At 43.7% G+C, this 20,386-nt stretch overlaps 1 protein-coding gene across 1 annotated transcript; it reads right to left on the bottom strand.

Moving 5' to 3' along the window:
- Positions 1-427: 427 nt before the first annotated feature.
- LOC115132097 (sodium/potassium-transporting ATPase subunit alpha-1) lies at positions 428-14,389 on the bottom strand. Its single transcript, XM_029664352.2, is given in 23 exon segments — positions 428-685; positions 1,169-1,260; positions 1,466-1,567; positions 1,664-1,794; positions 1,911-2,056; positions 2,751-2,874; positions 2,969-3,123; positions 3,214-3,382; positions 3,548-3,698; positions 3,920-4,056; positions 4,148-4,323; positions 4,473-4,665; positions 4,816-4,950; positions 5,361-5,669; positions 5,790-6,058; positions 6,346-6,463; positions 6,560-6,694; positions 6,791-6,904; positions 7,057-7,202; positions 7,205-7,259; positions 8,183-8,242; positions 8,445-8,561; positions 14,235-14,389. Coding segments are annotated over 23 exon segments (3,075 nt in total). The 5' UTR covers positions 14,247-14,389; the 3' UTR covers positions 428-656.
- Positions 14,390-20,386: the final 5,997 nt, after the last annotated feature.

Here is a 20,386-nt window from a genome sequence, read left to right as displayed (position 1 = left end):
ATGAAATATACATATTAAGCCACAATGTTGTCAGCAGGGTTTTTATACTCAAGTGCTGCCAGTTGATAAGTCTTGCCTTGTGCTTCTGATAGACGGTTGCTCTGACACAGGCTTGCTAGTGTGTGGAGATAGTGTTTAATGTTGGGCAGTAGATGGATAAAGTGTGATGTGAATGGGTCAAAAGGTGAGATGAAATACAGTCTACATTCTGTACTACAATGACAGTGAACAACTAGCTGGTGTTCGTTGACTGCACACTGAAAGCAGTGCTCATGGTTAAAACAGAGAGAGAGAGTAGAGAGAATCTCCAGGAAGGATAGGAAAAGAAGGACCTGAAGATCTGTTGATGCTGTGTTTATTCTGGAAAGTCTCCAAGTTGCAATGAGGAAACGTGCAAGCACACATGCACAAACCATACACACCAAAGTGGGAGCTGACTGAAAGTTTATTTATATTACTGTTAAAAACATGTAGAAAATTGGTCCTGTTCCAGAAACAAGGCACACAATGTCAAATGTCTTGGTTCATCATCGCGATCTCAGTGTTTTAGTATCACGCATTCCCTATATAAAAACACATCCACATTTGACAGAATTTAAAATTCCGAGCAGCAAGACAACCATGCAAGAACTTGAGCGATGCAAACGGGATGCTTTCTAGTAGTACGTCTCCCTCTCCACCCAACCTAAAACAGAGAAGATGGAAAACAGGATTTAGAGATCAATTACCTCTGGTAAAACAGGTGGACTAAGGAAGGCTGTAGCATACATAAACATAGATCATGTTAACTATCCGTGTGTAGTTCAGACGATCACGGAGGAAGACAGTCAAGTGACCGACGTCTTTAACATGGTCTCTGATAGCATACCGGTTTACTCACATCAAATGCATTTTATAAAGCCCTTTTTACATCAGCAGTTGTCAATGGAGTGGACTAGACTCCCAAACGTGTCTGTGTCCACTGTCTTGCACATCTGAACAATGTGCTGCTGCTTAAAGATTTACAGACTTCGCTTGTTTGCCAGATAGTAAGGCTGCATATTTAGGTAGCCTTACTATCCTCCTGAGAACGAGGGAAAATCTTGTGGTTTTGAGAGCCAAACTGAGAACTTGTATGAACAAGTACAGCAGATAGTCACAGTAATAACTAAAAGGGATTTAGCCTCACCTCCTGGGCTGCGTCGGATGATCAGTTTTCGGATTTCATCATAAATAAAGATGAGGAGAGAGTATGGGAAGGCGCAGAACCACCAGCTGGGTCTAAGGACAAAACAAAAACAAAACATAAAACAAAAACAACAGATCTGAAATGACTCCAGACCAGAATACACCAAGAACAGATCTTAACATTTTAAGCAACACATAGCTAAGCTTAATAGAAGTCCTCCAATAGTTAAGTATTTTCAGTACTACATATTATTTTATTAAGAGATGAAGTGTACCTAACTGAAGGGTCTTTACTTACTTGAGTGGGTACATTCTGAGGGCGATGCCCATCCCAGGACAGTAGGACAGGAAGGCGGCCAGGGCCGTCTCCTCAAACAGGCCGAAGATGAGAATCTTGTTCCTGAGGAGGACAGAAGCAGCATTTAAAATCAAGTCATTTATTTGAAAACAAAAACTAACAACAGCCGATGCTCTTCAAAATGGCCACTGAACTCACCTCATTCCTTGTTGGAAGACTGAGTTCCTCCTGGTCTTACAGATGATCAAATCAGCCCACTGTACAACTACAATACTGGCGAAGAATGCTGTGTGGCAGGTGAACTCCACAATCTTTCTCTGTTCATAAGTCTGAGGGAAACAGTCAGCAACAGAGGGAGAAACCGTCAAAACACAGTCAGCTAATCATCTAGAATCAGACCAATCAACAAGGCTTGTGAAAAACACATTGGGGTCTGCATACTCACCCACTGCTGGCCATAGCTATCCTCCAGGTCGTTGCAAAATTTGTTGTCCCAGTCCACACGAATACCTAGCAGTCTGGAGGGTAAGAACCCATTCTCAGCAAGGATCACAAAGTATGTGAAGAACCCAGCCAAAGCCTGGATCATACCTGTGGGGAGACAGGATCAGATGGGTGCATTTGTATCAGATTCTATCCATGTCATTCTGTCTGCTGGTTTTTCTATGTTGCATCAATCTCCATTAAAACATTTTTTTCAAGTTTGATTGTCACATCACCGGACAGGTGCAGGAGAATGTGTTGTTTTACAGGGTCAGTCATAGTAGTAGGGTGCTCCTGGAGCTTATTAGAGTTAACTGCCTTGCTCAAGGCACGGAGCAAAGATTTTCACCCTGTCGGCTCGGGTATTCGAACCAGCGACCTTTCAGTTACTGGGCCAACACTAACCGCTAGGCTACCTGCCGCCCTACAGTGATTCCCAAGGAGTATCACGTTGGTGGGAGAGGTTCGCGACCTATGATATGATGCAACCGCAGTATGTGAATCCTGTCCATATCAGTGTTTCCTCTTAAGGAAAGTCCCGCTCATGTGGAAACCTCTGGTTTAAACCTATTTTTGGCTCCATCACCAAAGTGTGAAACATCCCATAATCACTCAGAGACCCCTTCTCTTATCACCAGGGAGGCTATTTCTGGCGCATACCCCACTTCCAGCTGATCCCAAAACCACCCAGTCAATTTAAGAGTCTAGAATCCAGTTTGAGGTGTATGAGATGTTAATCTTTCATCTAAGAATGAAAATACTTTGTTTTGTGCAAGTAAGGCTTAGTGAAAAGCGGTCTTACCGATTTGACCGTAGGCTATGCTGATAAGTCTTTCATTCACCAGTTTGTCTGTTTTGGAGTTTCTGGGCTGTCTCTTCATAATGTCACTCTCAGCAGCTTCGTAGGCCAGGGAGATGGCGGGGACCTGCAAAGTTGAGGACGATTTCAACAATTAGAATAAAACTGAACAGTAACCAAAGATTTAGAAAAGAAAAATCTTAAATATACAAATTCCTTACCATGTCAGTTCCCAAGTCGATACAGAGGATGGTGACGGTTCCTAGGGGCAGTGGAATGTTGGCGATGATGAAGAAGAGGAAGGGTGTGATTTCTGGAATATTACTGGTCAGGGTGTAGGCGATGGACTTCTTCAAGTTGTCAAAGATCAGACGGCCTAGGAAAGGTACATGCATAACGTTAGTGAAAATAATGCAGAATAGAAGGAACCCCAAACATTCTAAATCCACTGAAATGCTGCTTCTACCTTCTTCAACACCAGTCACGATGGAGGCAAAGTTGTCATCCAGGAGGATCATGTCTGCAGCCTGCTTGGAGACGTCAGATCCAGAGATCCCCATAGCAACACCGATGTCAGCCTTCTTCAGAGCAGGAGAATCGTTCACACCATCACCTGTCACAGCCACAATAGCACCCTGTGGATAAGGAGGAGAGGTGTTTGAGTCTATGGAGAGAGAAGTCTAGAGAGAGAAAAACTGGTAAACACATTTTTAATTTGAAAGGAATTTATCTACGCTACAGTCACTCTGTTTACCTCTCGTGAGATAGGCCTAGTGTCTTTAAGTTGAGCTGAATATTACCTGGCGCTGGCAGCCCTCCACGATAATCAGCTTCTGCTGAGGAGAGGTTCTGGCAAACACAATCTCTGTGTGATATTTCAGGATGTCGTCCAACTGTTCAGCGCTCAGGTCCTTGAGGTCACCGCCATGGACCACACAGGCCTTGGCATCCCTGTGAAAAATGTACCCTTTATTTTATGGGAAATCCCATTGATATGAAGACATTTCTATAATGTCTATAAGCGCTCATGAGAAGGACGTGACATTCAAGCTTGAATAAAATCTTTGAAAAAGGACTTCAAAAATGAAAAATGTAGAAACTGCAAGGGTTTTACTGTTGTTTCCAATAACGTAACTTTTTTTAATATATATTTTTTTTAAATCGCAACATACCTAGGGTCAACTTCATTGACTGGAATGTTCAGACGAGCAGCAATGTCCTCAACAGTCTCGTTTCCTTCAGAAATGATGCCCACACCCTTGGCAATGGCTTTAGCAGTGATGGGATGATCACCAGTGACCATGATAACCTAAGGGAAGGAAGGGAAGAGGAGTGGTCTGATCACAGTGGCTGCTATGTGGATTGACTGAAGAGTCGTGTCAAGTATTACATTGCCATACCTTGATTCCAGCACTCCTGCACTTTCCCACAGCATCAGGCACAGCAGCACGGGGAGGGTCAATCATGGACATTAGTCCAACGAAGCACAGATTCTCAGTTGGGAAGTTCACCTCTTCACAATCAAACTGGAAGCCCTCAGCGAACTGGTCATCAGGGAGCTGGAAATGACAGAACCCTAGACGGATACAAAATTGTGAAAATGTGAATTGAAAAAAGGAGCAAAAGCACAATTTTATACCTCACATTGGATCATTTGACAACACAGATGGAATAACAAAAATACAGTAGTATTGGCTAGTGATGACTGAAATAAATGACTATTACCCAGCACTCGCTCTCCCAGACCACCCAGTTCCATGTAGGCGTTCTGGAAAGAGTCCTTCATCTCGTCATCCAGAGGCTGTTCTTTGCCCTGGATCAAAATGGTGGAGCAGCGGTCCAGAATCCTCTCAGGGGCTCCCTTCATCACCAGCAGATGCTTGGACTCACCCTCATTCTTGTTCAGGTGAACTGAGAGCTAAGGGATAAAATTATAGGAGCAGCCATTTTGAAAACAGATTACCAGAATAGGCATAACCATATTGATCTCTGTGCCAAAGGGAAGGGTTTAAGACTTATTGAAAACTTATTTGCCAATATTTCATGTGGCAGGGTGCCATTGCCCTACCTGGTATTTGTTGGTGGAGTTGAATGGGATTTCAGCAACCTTGGTGTACTGGTCTCTCATGCCTTGCACAGACCCACAGCACAGCTCAATACACTTCAGCAGGGCAGACTCTGAGGCATCACCAGCCACATCTCTCTGTGAGAGAGAAACGAGTAGGCAGATGAAGTGGACGTGGTACGCCGCTGGCGCACACTCTCTTTCACACACTAGCACTTCCAAGTGGCCCAAGTCCTTAAAATGCCCTCCATCAATTTAAACAGACTGAATGAAAAGGAAATCTTTGTAGATTGAGCCTGGTAGAAGACAAAGACCGTGACAGAGAAACTGAAAATAAGGGGTGAAATTAAGTGTGGTAATCACAGCTAGTCCAAGGTGAGATGATTAATGGCTGAGGCAATATGAGGCATTTGGGTGACAGGGGAGGAATCACATAAGGTGAAAGACAACCCTGTTGAGCCTTTTCAGAGGCATTACATGCTGAACTCCTGTCGATAGCTCCATGTGCATACGGTTGTCAATTCACTCTGGGGAAATGAGACACTTACTTTAAGGATAGGAATACCGCTCTGTTCTGCCAGGAAGACGGCACGGTTACACAGGCCAGCGACTCTAGCCAGGGCAGCCCAGGTGGCAGAGCTCCTGTCGAAGGAGGTACCACTCTGGTTCTCTGTGGTGTCAGCCTCATGGATCTGGTTGTCGAACCACATGTGAGCCACGGTCATTCTGTTCTGAGTCAGGGTTCCGGTCTTGTCAGAGCAAATGGTGGAGGTGGAGCCCAAGGTCTCAACAGCTTCGAGATTCTTCACCAGGCAGTTCTTCTTGGCCATACGCTTGGCAGTCAGAGTTAAACACACCTACAGAGACAGCCAAAAGTCACTCACCATGTCTGTCGAAACAAATTGGAAATGTACTGGTTTTTGGAGCCATATCAGAAGTGTTTGGGGGGGGGGGCACTCCCGAAAGACCGTACTCACAGTTACAGTGGCCAGGAGACCCTCAGGCACGTTAGCGACAATGATTCCGATGAGGAAGATGACAGCTTCCAGCCAAGAGTATCCGAGGATGAGGGACAGGACAAAGAAAGACATGCCCAGGAAGACGGCCACACCGGTGATGATGTGGATGAAGTGCTCAATTTCAATGGAGATTGGGGTACGTCCGACTTCCAGGCCAGAGGCGAGGGTAGCAATACGACCCATAACAGTGCGGTCACCAGTGTTGATGACAATACCTCTGGCAGTTCCTGCAGGAAATAACATGCAGACTTCATTTAACAATCATGCCATCATATTGACTACTGTTTAACAGCACAGTTGACAGTGATTCAACCTCAGAAATGGTGGACATACTTTATACAGCAACAGGACTTCATCGAAGCTAGCCCAGTCATGGTTTGTTTTATTTCATTTATTTGCCAGTACAACACACCAGATTTAGCTAGATTCCTCATTTTTAATCTGTGGTCCCTGGGCAGAATTGATTTTTATTTGGTTTGTTTCTCATCTGAGCAACTCTGCTCTTTTAAAGTACCTTCAACACAGTTGGTAGAGAAGAAGGCAATGTTCCTGGTCTCCAGGGGGTTGTCATTGGAGTAGTCCGGAGTACGGGTCTGGGGCTCAGATTCACCAGTGAGGGAGGAGTTGTCCACCTGAGTGGGGAGGGAATTAGAGTAATACAATAATGAATGACACAGACATGGGTGGAATGTGACGTATTTGGAGCAAGGGGATTTTAAAGTACCCACTTTGCAACCGCTGGCGGAGATGATTCTCAAATCGGCGGGAATCCTATCTCCACCTTTCACCTCCACCAGATCTCCAACCACCACTTGTTGAGCGTTGATGTTCATCTTCTCACCGTCACGGACAACCAGGGCTTGCTACAAGGTAGAGGACACAACAAGATTCATCTTTAAATGTAACAATAAAAGGGGAAAAAACACCTCGAAAAGAAGTGTTTCTAAAACAGCCAGTACCTGTGGGACCAGGTTCTTGAAGGAGTCCATGATCTTTGAGCTCTTGGCCTCTTGGTAGTAGGAGAAACAGCCAGTAACAATGACAACAGCAGAGAGTACGACACCCAGGTACAACTGTGTGGGACAAAGATGCAGAACGTGTTAGAGTTAAGTTAAATCCCCCGCACAAACACCAGTGCAAAAAAACTACAAAACCCAAGCATCATCTGCTTTCAATTCCATCACAATGTCAATAAAATCAACATTCTTCATCTTGGAAATCTTACGTTATCATTGGCCGGCTCATCCTCCATGGCTGCCTGGATTCCGTAGGCCAGGAAGCAGAGGAGAGCGCCAGTCCACAGCAGCATGGAGAACCCGCCAAACATCTGCTTGCAGAACTTCACCCACTCAGGGGTAGTGGGAGGAGGGTCAGGGAATTGGGGCCATCACGGGCAAGGTTCTCGGCAGCCTTAGCACTGGATAACCCCTGAAGAAATACAAAATTGGTTGTGTTACTTTACATGTCGAGACCTCAAATTAAGATGCTGTAGGAGGATACTTAATTTTAAAAGAATGGGTGCTTCCCTCCCACACAATATTTTAAGGGTATACCATTATCGACCCTTGCTTTTTTAAATCAAGTATATTGCTATATTCGGGTATATCTAGGTACCCCACCCTTCCCCCCCATTCTTGAGATTCTCTTTCACGGCACGTGATAAGGAGAGAGGAAGCAAATTGTCAACACAATAATATCTCTCTGCGAGGTCTGTCAGTGGCAGACAGAGACACTGCAGGGCCAAGTCATAACTCTAATTTCACATAAGGCAGAGAACAGAGAAACAAGTCAATGGGGCTCTGGAGAGAGTCGAGGTGCTGACAGTTGCCAGGCAACTCTCTGAAAACAGTGCCATCTCCTCTGCTGGGGTTGAGTGCATCCTAAATCTGGGCTGAGGTGCTATGAGCCTGCTGCTTGTCAATTATTCAAAAGGACCACTCGGCTGCGCTGCTAGGTTTGGAGGCGGTAATCTACTATTCCCCTTGATCTCTCAATCATGATCAAGAGTCCATTTGTATGGATGTAAAAGAGGGATAAAGCAGCTGTCGTATTGCCTCCTCCAATTGCCTTGGATATTTGTCACATCCAAGTCAATGATAACCCCCTTCTTCCACGGTTTAATAATTGGAAGAGATCCCAAGAGTCCGAAACCCATAACTTGAGCAGAACTTTGAAGTCCATCACTCCATCATTTTTCTATTCAATAATTGAAACTATTCGAATTGAGGAGAACCGAACTGAATTGCCTTCCAGCTGTGGTCGATAAGTAACTAGTTTGTTAACAGAAAACAGTGCAGAGGAGATGAATGAATTGCCAACTGAAATGAAAATCAGTGAAGCTCCAGACTTACCCTACTAAGGTCGGTGCCGTATTTGCGGTTGAGCTCATCCAGGGTCAGTTTATGGTCATCCTATGGGACAGAGATTAGGAACATGTCACTGACAATCGTATTGCACTGCACTTCTACACCCTCGAGATAAACATACAGTACAGTACATGCAGCGCCAAGCTTGACACCAAGTCAGTGACATCAACACACGAGTGAGACTTGTGATTTAAAGATGAACTTCCCAGGTCCTGAAAGAGAATGAAAGTGAGAGAAGCCGACTCACCAGATCAACTTCCTTTTTCAACTCATCCATGTCCCTCTCCTTCTTCATGGCCTTGGCATTCTTCTTCTTGCCTCCCTGCTCAGAGGTCGCCGCCAGCTCATACTGTTCCCGTCCTTCCTACAGAGAGGGCAAGAAAAGATAGTTAGGAGCGATAAGAAAAATATATATACAAATACATAATAGAATAGGTAGAAAGAGGCCCTTTAGAGCTCTGCCCGAAAAAATAAAATTGTCACCCAACTCAAGCCCCTGATACAGAATCTGCTTATAGTATAGTTTCCCATAGTGTTTCCCAGGCATTAATAAAACCCAAGTCTGGGGGCCCAACTCTTGAAAAGGTAATTCATTGAGTCAATTAGAGAAGCACTCATTTGAACAAAGGATAAAAATGCTCATTTTCAGTTACAAATGACTTACCAGAAGTCACCCAACAACTTGTGGGTTATTGATGTAGCATTGCTCTACTGACCGTAAAGCCCAGTTATCATTTACAAAACAAACGTGACCTGGACAGGTATGGTGCAACAAGTACAACGATAGTTGTGGCTGTCCCTTTTGGACTATCACCCGGTAGGCTTTCACCTTTTAGAGTCTACGACCTGTGCTAGATAGCATAATTACTTTCACTACTCAGCAGAAGCAACTCAGATGTTTGAAAATGGCATCTGTCTGAAGTTCATGAGGAATGCTTAATGAACAATCATGTCACAGACCGTCACTTTGCACAACTGCGTCAATAAGGAGAGCTGTGGGAGGGGTGGGGCTGAGGGTCATTTCAACATACTCCACTGCAATCCAGGAATGTGAGACTATTAGGCCCTGTCACAATACTTTGTCCAAAATAGGGGCAAAATGAACTCTCCAGAGGGGAAAGATGCACACCGTTGGCTCGGTTGTCTTGAATACACACAGAACTTTCTTCCTCTGGAGTCATCTCATTGTGAAAGTCCAAAATAACCCTGGCACCTCACCTTTTGCAAACACATTGTTCATTCACTCTTCCCTTATCAAATCGGTCACTTTTGGGAAGAGGACAAAGACCTGTTGAAGAATGCGCGTCAGCTAGACGGCTGAAAAGGGGAGGGTGTTGGGACACTGCGGTAACAGGATAACGCACAGTACCAGATAAACATCGGTAAGGCAGTTAGCGAGCATAAATGATTCAGGTTCTACTGGTGTTCAGAAGTGTTTTGGCTGTGGGGGAGAGAGCTTCTCTTGATGCTTCATGCTTCTCTTGATTTGACACTATGAGGTTACACAAAAGCTGCTTGACTCTAAGCAAGGCAGTTCCTGGTTCAGAATGTGATCCCCAAGTCACAGGGGCTTGACTGATAATTAAACTTTGTTGTTTGGTTACAACGGAATCCAACATTAGGGGTCCTACCAGTGTTTTTGTTGCTGTTGGAACAGTAAAGGGTAGAGGTGGAACGACAAGTCCTGCTGGAGTCTTCCGGGCCCTCAAGGAATCGGTTGTCGCAGTCCCCTGTGGTCTTTTTATTAGTTGACAGGCACACAGACTTGCCCTTCTTGAAAATGCACCCCCCTACTAATACTATTTAGAAATATCCCTTTTACTTTCCCAATAGTGTACACATCCGTTATTACCACAATGAAGCAAGGAAGGGAGGATGCTGTTTTGGAAGTATTACTCAGCTGTCTCTCAAACGAAACAGGAAGCTACTGCACTGAAAACAGGAAAAAAAGTGTGGATGTCAGCAATTGTGTGGAATCTCTCACAAGACCAATCATGCAAAAACAACAGTTGTGCCACTACAAGTCTGAGAACAATGAGGCTTTGTACCTCTATAGAGAACCACGTAAAAACAATACTGAAAAATGGGGCAGAGAAATAGATCTTTAGAGTGACTTTATTTTGTACAGTTATGGAATTTATTCAGAACCTCTTAGCAAAACACTTAAGATACCAGGCTTACCGCATTCTTATATGGGATTACTGTAATGGTTTGATCTGGGAGTGGGAGCAACACCACTGTGGTAAACATGGCTTGGGTCTGAATACCATTTCTCCCATAGTTCAGAGTAGTATATTCAACTGCGTAATAGTTGTTCTCATGAACGTTGCATATGGGAGTGAGTGTAATTAGTCTGGGACAGAAAGAGAAACAACTATGTGTGAAAGAGAGTGCAAGAACGCAGGGTGGGTGGAGAAGGGGGTGAAGCCGGCAAGACTTCTCTTTCCAAGAGGACAGAAAGTTTGAAAGAACAACTGTCCTCATAAAAACAACAGAGATAGATAGAACAGAGCCTCAGTGAGATGAGGGGCCTCTCACTTTTACGCTAAAACACCACCACCGCCAGATCAACAAAAGTTCATAAGAGACGGTCGTTCGAGTGCATATTTTACAGCTAGGGTCGAATTCCCGTGAACACCATTCCTGGTTCTGTACATGTGCCAAATACAAAAGCTGCTCACTCAAGCATATTGGCTCCTCCTCGCCCTGGGACTTTGCCCCGTTGCTACAGGCGACATAACCACACCTCTCAGATATCTGAATGGACCGAGTCACGTGTTACTCTCCTCCCCCTTTTCTCTCCCTCTCTTCAGTTCAGAAAAAAGTTCATTTATTCACAAGAAATGCATTTAAAACTCCCACCACGTCCACTGGAAGAGTCGGTTTTCCCACAGAACAAAAGATGGTGAATGCCTGGGTTTCTCCTTAAGACCCCAGGAACCACAGTTAAAAGCAAAATACGAATCAATGGGATGCAACTTCCTTTATTGCGCTAGTCTGAAATGTAGGTTAGAACAGAATGCACGTGGCTATTGCCAAATGCCGATTGTGAATAGGCCTATGGGACAAACGTTTTTTTTTTTTACAATTCCCTCTGCAGTTGGAACAAATCGAAATTACAGTGCAGGAAACAGAAGGTGTAACAATGTGTGGAACTCTCCATAATGTTTAGGCAGCTAAGCCAAACGAGCAGAGAGGTAGATCGAGCAGGAGAGATAAAGGGGCAGTGGGGGTGAGATGTGTTCTCTGTCACAGAGACGGGGTGGCGTGTGACAAAAGGGATGCCTAATACATAGTGACTCTCGAGCGGAAAGAATGTGAAATCCTCAGGAGAGAGAGCAAAAAAATGTTTTAAAGAGCGCTAGAGAGCAGGTCTCTTGGTTCCAGTGGACCCCCGGGGGGAAAGAATGGTCAGCTGAGGCCACAACCTGATAGTAGCTCAGAGATGGAACACTGGAGAGAAATAAAAATAATTCCCAAATTACTTCACCATATAAAAAGGCCTTGTTTTGGACATGTTCTAGGCCTCATTTGTTTACAGTGGAGATTTTCCACAAGCCACTTCCCATCACACTCAGTGGTGGAATCTTTAAAACAATGACCCCCCTTGATGAAAGATGGCGAGAAAAGAAGTGGAAAAACGAAGAAAGAATGCGCCCTAATAACATTACAGGAAAACAGCCTTGTTTTCAGATCACAGTTTATTTTGAGGGATGGAAACAATAGCCATAGTATTCCATTTCGGGAAGGAACTTTTGGGCGTTTCAATTTGTTGACAGTGAGCAGTTGTATACGATCATACCTCTTGATTTTCCATTTCATTACAGAAAAACTGAATTTTTCCTCCATCTGCCATTCAACCAGTTCAGAAAAATTCTGCTAGCTCCCTCTGAACAATGATGACAAATCAGCAACTGGTGCCTCATCTTCAGAGCGGTCTCATATACCTCACCACTCTAACCAACCCTTTGCTCCCGCCAGCCCTGTCACCCTCATTCTCTCCCTGTACCTCTCACTCCCCCCTCTCTCATCCCTCTCTGCAGTCTCCTGGAATTCATTAGTCCGGCTGTCCAAGCATCTGTGCCTATTGCGAGTGTACTGGACCGGAGCGCGGAGAAGAGGACAGAAGGGGTGGGGGCAGAGCAGTGTTCACCACCATACAGGGAAAGAATCCAAAACATGGAGGTTTGCTGCTCTGCATTCACATCATACAACCAATCAGTCTCTCTAGTCACCCCTCTCTTACTGTAGCTGTGAATGCATCATTTAGCACTGTGCCCGTGTGATCTGTTGCCCAGCAGGGAGTGGCGAGCCTTTTATATGATGCCATTAACCTCCCCGATATTCCACCAGTCTGCCATACAGTACCCAAATACAGGAGTCACAGGTAGGTAGCTGTATATATAAAACATCAAATAAAAAAATCACCCCAATAGTTGATACATTTTCCATCACCATAAAATTGCAGGTAGTTATTTAGACAGGCGTGATGACAAAAACCCTATTGACTAAGGATTGCCCATAAAATAAAACACTTAATTCTACAAGTCTAGAACAATATGCCTCGATATGAGATGAATATACAACAAATCTAGTGTATTGAACAGCATTGGAGCAACTAGGAGATTATTTGTCTTGGACCGATTTGTATCAAATTTAATAAAAACGATTGTTTTTTGGAAGAGCGATTACTTTCATTAATACATGAGGGGGCTGTAGTTGATGTAGGTCTTCCCAAAGACACATTGTAGGCCTATCTGAACATTCGCAGAATGTGGGCTACACAAGAAATGTCATACACAACCATATGCCAAATCCATATACAACAATTAAGCCTTATGTGGAATACATTTATTTTTTAAAGAGATTTTGCAGGTGCTCAAATGTTATCAAGGAACAGTTCTGTATTTTCCCCAGAGTCAGATGACCTCGTGGACACCGTTGTTGAGTCTCTGCGTCCAGTATTACGAAAGTTATTAAAGGTATTTTCGTGAGCCAATGCTAACTAGTGTTAGCGTGTTCCCATATACTTCAAGTCATTGCGCTAACGCTAGTTAGCAATTTCTTTCAAACTGAACGTAGACATAAAAATGGTATCCACGAGTTCGTCTAACTCTGGGGAAGTAGATAAGGGCATCCTGCTCAAATCCAGAACTATCATTTTAAGCAATCAAAGTGCATTATTCCAAATTAGGCCATCTACATAAAAACTACAATCAACGAGCATAACAAAAACAAATAAACACCGACGACTTTGGCGCATGGTTGATATTGTGAATGGGGTGGACTAGGGTTATTATTCAATTTATGAAGAACAGACTTTCGCAACAGCCTACAGTCGCAACTACATTTAACCAATTGATTACGAATCTGAATATTACCTATATTTCTCAATGGGGAACAAAATTCAGTCAAGCGGGTTACAAGTCACCATGAAAGACTCATTGAAACAAAGACCATCACTTATATTCAGAAGTGGGCTACAGGCTCTGTATGGCCGTGTATCCCAAAGTAACACAAGTCACAATATAGCATGTCTGCCTCCACTTCCCGCAACTCGAATTTAAACAGACCACGCTATATTTGTAGCCACCTTCCCGGCACTTTACTTGGCTGAAAATAAACATTGTATCAATCTTCAAACTTGTTTTACACCGCCAATTCTATCATCGTAGCGCTTACAAGCTTTTCTCATTGGCGACTAGATCCAAGCTAACCAACCTGTGGATCTTCAGTATCAACGTAAAAACAACACATTTTTAACCCTAATTGACACTCGATCAAGACACGTTATGAAAGCAACTTTTGTTCAGCCTACAAAATGCGGAAGTCACTTTCCCATCGCAGGCATTTTGAAAGAAAAATGCGGCCATCTACGTACATGTGATCACTTGAAAACAACTTCGACCGTATTATCTTTTTTTAATTGATACCACTTTTGACAAGTAGTCTACCATTAGGAATTGCGTAAATTAGGCTACAGTCGCATTTCATGGAGGAGCTGGAATATGAAGATGGAAAGAAAAAGCGCACTTACTCCACGTCCCATGTTTGCAGTTTGTGGAGGAAAAAAACTTATTGAACAATCAAATCCCAATTTACTTAAAAACTAATTGAAAAATGTATTGCCCCTGGATGCGCCCTTATCCAGACGTGTCACTCCTACCGGACACGCATCCAAGCTCCCCGTTTCATTAAAAGGTCCAATACTTATATACAGTGTTTCTTTCGATCGTGACGTCTGCACTTTTTGCCATGGTAACATAGAATGGAGGGGCGGAGTCCCCATTATGGAATGTTTTACGATTATCGGCCTTCATAAAGTAGATTGAATCCAATGGACTGTTAGTCTCTGTAACTTCAAATATTTATGAAGGAATGTCACTTGGTCTCTTCTGTGCAGGCTTATTCATATTAGGATGATATCTCTCACCACTCATATTCATAATGGATACTAACCCATCCTCAAACCTCTTTAAACCTATCCTCAATCGTCTTTAAGAATACTCTGCGTGTTTTGTTTGGTCCCTTTTCTCTTAATTTCCACATAGATTTAAGAATGAACATAATTTAAACACAAACAAACACACTCTATTTCTGTCTCTCTCTCAATCACTCTCTCTCTCTTCATTCCTTTATTTTAACCTAATTTATGGAAAGCGATAATTTTAGTGTAAACTCCATCACTGGTCTTTAGGAGGTTTAAACTTGAACGAACCAGGCCGTTAAACCCTGTAGGATGTAAACTTCCCCTCCTGACCCTGTCATGAACACTTTGTGGACAATGTGACCTTCTCAGAATTAATGGAAGCCTGGCAGCTTGTTGCATCTACAAATGATTAACTCTTTAACTTAGGGATCCTAACCATTAACCCCGTCTCAAGGTTCTGTTTTATGTCTTAACTTCACCCTTCAGTTTGGACTCCAGTAGGAGTGCTGATCTAGGATCAGTTTGTCTTTTAGATCATAGTGAATAATATTATATGGACAGATCCTAGATCAGCACTCCTACTCTGAGGTGCTTTGTGGATACGGGACCAGGTATTTCACTGCAGAACCAGACAGGCAGATTCAACCACATGTCTAGGATTCAACCACATGTCTATAGGTCACTGTAATTAGTGTAGCATTCTACCTGTGTTAGATATAATAGAATAGTATAGAACAACACATCTTTATTGTCCACCCACATATCAACTTTTCCCTTTGGCTTCACCCTACAATAAGACAATCGAAAATTGTGTTAATAATGAGCATTACATACAAACTCTAATGAAAACACATTCACTCAGACACTGACTTTTCCCCCACCACCGACAGGTCAACTAAAGCCAAAGAAAACTATTTGAAATGCTAATTATATTGAATTTAATATTTTTATACACAAGACTTTGCTTAATGATTCATGCCGATGTACAGTATCATCTAGGACTTGCTGTACCCAAGAAGCTGCTTGAAAGCGTTTGCATGAATTTTACTTGGAGAGACTTGGTGGACAGATGGACAGACAGCGGAACACTTAGGCACAGTGTGTGTGTGTGTGTGTGTGTGTGTGTGTGTGTGTGTGTGTGTGTGTGTGTGTGTGTGTGTGTGTGTGTGTGTGTGTGTGCGTGTTCAAAGACGGAACTAAAAATATCTCAAATTGTATATACAAGCTGTGAGCCCGATCCTATAAATGAGTTACCATGGAAACTATCACGTTCCTGTCCCCACAGAGCGAGTGAGAGGAAGCGCCTCTCTCTTTATTTGCATAATGCCCCCTAGTGGGGAAGAAAAACCAGTCAACAAATTGGTCTCAGAGTAGGATGAAGCTGTCCCTAGTAGGCCTATAGACTGATCTAAGGTCAGCTTTGCATTTGACCCATACGCAAACACAGGCCAAAAAATACAGGCTCTCTTTCATATAACAGCACCATTGTTTTGGTTGAAGTTGCTCCCTTTTCACTGTATACATCAAACAGCAGGTGATAATAGGTTCCTTTTCAGTCGGTACCTTCGGTAAAACAACTATGGGGAGTAGCACTTTCGCGACTTCGATTGAAGAATTAAAATCACGGCTAACAAGGCCAATGAAATCCGCGCCTTGCTGGAAGCCTCGGCTTCCACAGATGATAAGCCCGAGGCTCGGATTCATTCCTTCAATTCTTCCGCACTTTACCTCGATGTGAGCAGGAACGATTCAAGCTACTAAAAACAAAATGTTTTGGAACACAAGACTATCTGACTTTGCACCAACTAAACTGGCAGCTCACTGTGTGCGCAATAGATGTGGTAGAGAGGTCAATGGAACTCGACCAAAACAATGGAAAGTCATGGAAACGCATGGGGGAAAGATGCCATGAAGAAAAGATCCTGAATCTCCTCGTTACCCCCTGAAAATGTGGCCTACATTTGGGCTATTGTTTATATTTTTATTTCACACTATGTTGAGGTATAAATCGGAGTACAATGCTGTACTGTACTGTATATTTTGAGTCCTACAAAAAATGTAACAAAGCGCCTCTGCAAAGCCCTCACTCTGTCACTCAAACTTATTCCAGTATCTGTGTGTGTGTGTGTGTGTGTGTGTGTGTGTGTGTGTGTGTGTGTGTGCGTGCGTGCGTGCGTGCGTGCGTGCGTGCGTGTGTGTGTGTGTATGTAGGATACCTTCCCCTCCCCTCCGAAGCATTGGCCATTGTAGCCTACTGACATTACATAATTAGAGAAGAATGGATTCACTTTTTCAATGCTAGTTAAGGATACTATAGTTATCAGCTTTCACATGTTTTTATTTTCATTCTGGTTCCACTCTGCACACACAAGCTTGTTGGCTAGCTAGCTAGCTCTGGTCCAACGTTAAGCTAACTCTCGGAAGTTCAAAGACATTCAATGTTCCTTCATAGAAGCTGCTCCTCCGTAGGTATAAACGATTCAAGCTAAGCTTCCTCCTCCACCCTCTCTCGCTCTCCCCCAAACCGCAAAATTTCAATCACATCTCGCACCCTATATTTGTCTGTCCAATGCATGTAAATAACTATAGCTTGCCCCCTCCATAGCAAGCTCCTCTATCCGCACTGATTGGTGAAGTAATTTAATGTTGATCAAAATGTTTTTTTTAAATCAATTGTAAACCGTTACTTTTTGGGGGTTTGAACCGGTTCAGAACTTTATTTTGCTGGTCGGAACAGTGGAACGGACCGGATTCTTTCTTTTTTTTCAGAACCAAACGATTGGAAAATAATTTTGGGTTCCAACCATTACTTTTAATCCTACACTGTGATGTCACAGAGCATTTTCCAGGACCTTTCTTCTTATCTTATTAACCGCAGATCATATAAATGTACCGTTTTCACATACATTTACATTACATTTAACATTACATTTAAGTCATTTAGCAGACGCTCTTATCCAGAGCGACTTACAAATTGGTGCGTTCACCTTAAGACATCCAGTGGAACAGCCACTTTACAATAGTGCATCTAAATCTTTTAAGGGGGGTGAGAAGGATTACTTTATCCTATCCTAGGTATTCCTGAAAGAGGTGGGGTTTCAGGTGTCTCCGGAAGGTGGTGATTGACTCCGCTGTCCTGGCGTCGTGAGGGAGTTTGTTCCACCATTGGGGGCCAGAGCAGCGAACAGTTTTGACTGGGCTGCGCGGGAACTGTACTTCCTCAGTGGTAGGGAGGCGAGCAGGCCAGAGGTGGATGAACGCAGTGCCCTTGTTTGGGTGTAGGGCCTGATCAGAGCCTGGAGGTACTGAGGTGCCGTTCCCCTCACAGCTCCGTAGGCAAGCACCATGGTCTTGTAGCGGATGCGAGCTTCAACTGGAAGCCAGTGGAGAGAGCGGAGGAGCGGGGTGACGTGAGAGAACTTGGGAAGGTTGAACACCAGACGGGCTGCGGCGTTCTGGATGAGTTGTAGGGGTTTAATGGCACAGGCAGGGAGCCCAGCCAACAGCGAGTTGCAGTAATCCAGACGGGAGATGACAAGTGCCTGGATTAGGACCTGCGCTGCTTCCTGTGTGAGGCAGGGTCGTACTCTGCGGATGTTGTAGAGCATGAACCTACAAGAACGGGCCACCGCCTTGATGTTAGTTGAGAATGACAGGGTGTTGTCCAGGATCACGCCAAGGTTCTTAGCGCTCTGAGAGGAGGACACAATGGAGTTGTCAACCGTGATGGCGAGATCATGGAATGGGCAGTCCTTCCCGGGAGGAAGAGCAGCTCCGTCTTGCCGAGGTTCAGCTTGAGGTGGTGATCCGTCATCCACACTGATATGTCTGCCAGACATGCAGAGATGCGATTCGCCACCTGGTCATCAGAAGGGGGAAAGGAGAAGATTAATTGTGTGTCGTCTGCATAGCAATGATAGGAGAGACCATGTGAGGTTATGACAGAGCCAAGTGACTTGGTGTATAGCGAGAATAGGAGAGGGCCTAGAACAGAGCCCTGGGGGACGCCAGTGGTGAGAGCGCATGGTGAGGAGACAGATTCTCGCCACGCCACCTGGTAGGAGCGACCTGTCAGGTAGGACGCAATCCAAGCGTGGGCCGCGCCGGAGATGCCCAACTCGGAGAGGGTGGAGAGGAGGATCTGATGGTTCACAGTATCGAAGGCAGCCGATAGGTCTAGAAGGATGAGAGCAGAGGAGAGAGAGTTAGCTTTAGCAGTGCAGTATGTAGACTCTGGTATGGTGCTGGAGATAATGAATATGAAGTTGAAAAGGGGCGGAATTGGGGCACTAAACGTTCCATGAACCAATGTCTCATTCATAACTGGATAATAAAGCCTGTATCCAGCTTGGAGTTTTTAGTGAATATCATTCAGTCAGACAGGCCCTTAAGATAATTGAGGATAGGGGCTCAAACAGAGGAGAGAGGGTAATCAAATACGGCCAGATGGAATCCTTGACAAATAGCTTTGGCATACCAATACCTTTTCACCATTGTGTGCATGTGTTCCATATGACTCATTGTTTTGAAGCCATATTTGGCTTGACTTCAATGGATTTCACATGTTTGTTTGCAAGTGTTTTCATATTTCCATTCTCTCATTGTTTGTCTGGCCTAGTAATCATATATAATCATAAGCCTACCTCACATACCCTCCCTCAACCTTGCTGTTGTCAGCATCAAAACAAAACAACTGATCCATCTGTGTCACAAGCCTTGTGTTTTCTATCTATAACCATAGGGAGGGAGTTTTAGAATGTTATTTTAGGTGTTCTATTTTGGAATCCTACAGTTCAATAAGGATAACAGTGTTCAGAATTTCAACAGAGTATAAAATGTGCAATCCTAAATTATCAAGTGCTTAAAGGTCCAGTGCAGTCAAAAACGAGATATTCCTTAGTTGTATTCCTTTGTTTTAGGTTGGAATAATACTGTGAATTTATGAAAATTATGATAATGCCATTTAAGTTTAAGAGCTGTTTGAAAAGACTACCTGAAATGTCAGCCTGTTTTGGTGGTATGGAGTTTTGGCCTGCTTGGTGGCACCATGTGGTAAAAAATATATATATATTATTTAACCAGGTAGGCAAGTTGAGTTCAAGTTGAGTTCTCATTTGCAACTGCGACCTGTCCAAGATAAAGCATAGCAATTTGACACATACAACAACACAGAGTTACACATTGAATAAACAAAACATATTCAATAATACAGTAGAACAAAAGAAAACAAAAAGTCTATATACAGTGAGTGCAAATGAGGTAAGATAAGGGAGTTAAGGCAATAAATAGGCCATGGTGGTGAAGTAATTACAATATAGCAATTAAACACTGGAATGGTAGATGTGCAGAAGATGAATGTGCAAGTAGAGATACTGGGGTGCAAAGGAGCAATATAAATAAATAAATACTGTATGGGGATGAGGTAGGTAGATAGATGGGCTGTTTACAGATGGGCTATGTACAGGTGTAGTGATCTGTGAGCTGCTCTGACAGCTGGTGCTTAAAGCTAGTGAGGGAGATATGAGTCTCCAGCTTCAGAGATTTTTGCAGTTCGTTTCAGTCATGGGCAGCAGAGAACTGGAAGGAAAGACAACCAAAGGAGGAATTGGCGTTGGGGGTGACCAGTGAGATATACCTGCTGGAGTACTAGGTTAGTTCTCCCATAGATGCAACACAATTTAAGCCTACATGTCTTACATTAAATCCAAACCAATAAATCAAAATCATTCAGACAACAAAAAATGAATACAGTCTAAGCA

The sequence above is a fragment of the Oncorhynchus nerka genome, linkage group LG2, assembly GCF_034236695.1.
Source record: "Oncorhynchus nerka isolate Pitt River linkage group LG2, Oner_Uvic_2.0, whole genome shotgun sequence".
NCBI lineage: Eukaryota > Metazoa > Chordata > Actinopteri > Salmoniformes > Salmonidae > Oncorhynchus > Oncorhynchus nerka.
The sequence above is the reverse complement of the archived record's forward strand: the minus strand, read 5'-3'. Positions and strand labels throughout refer to the sequence as shown.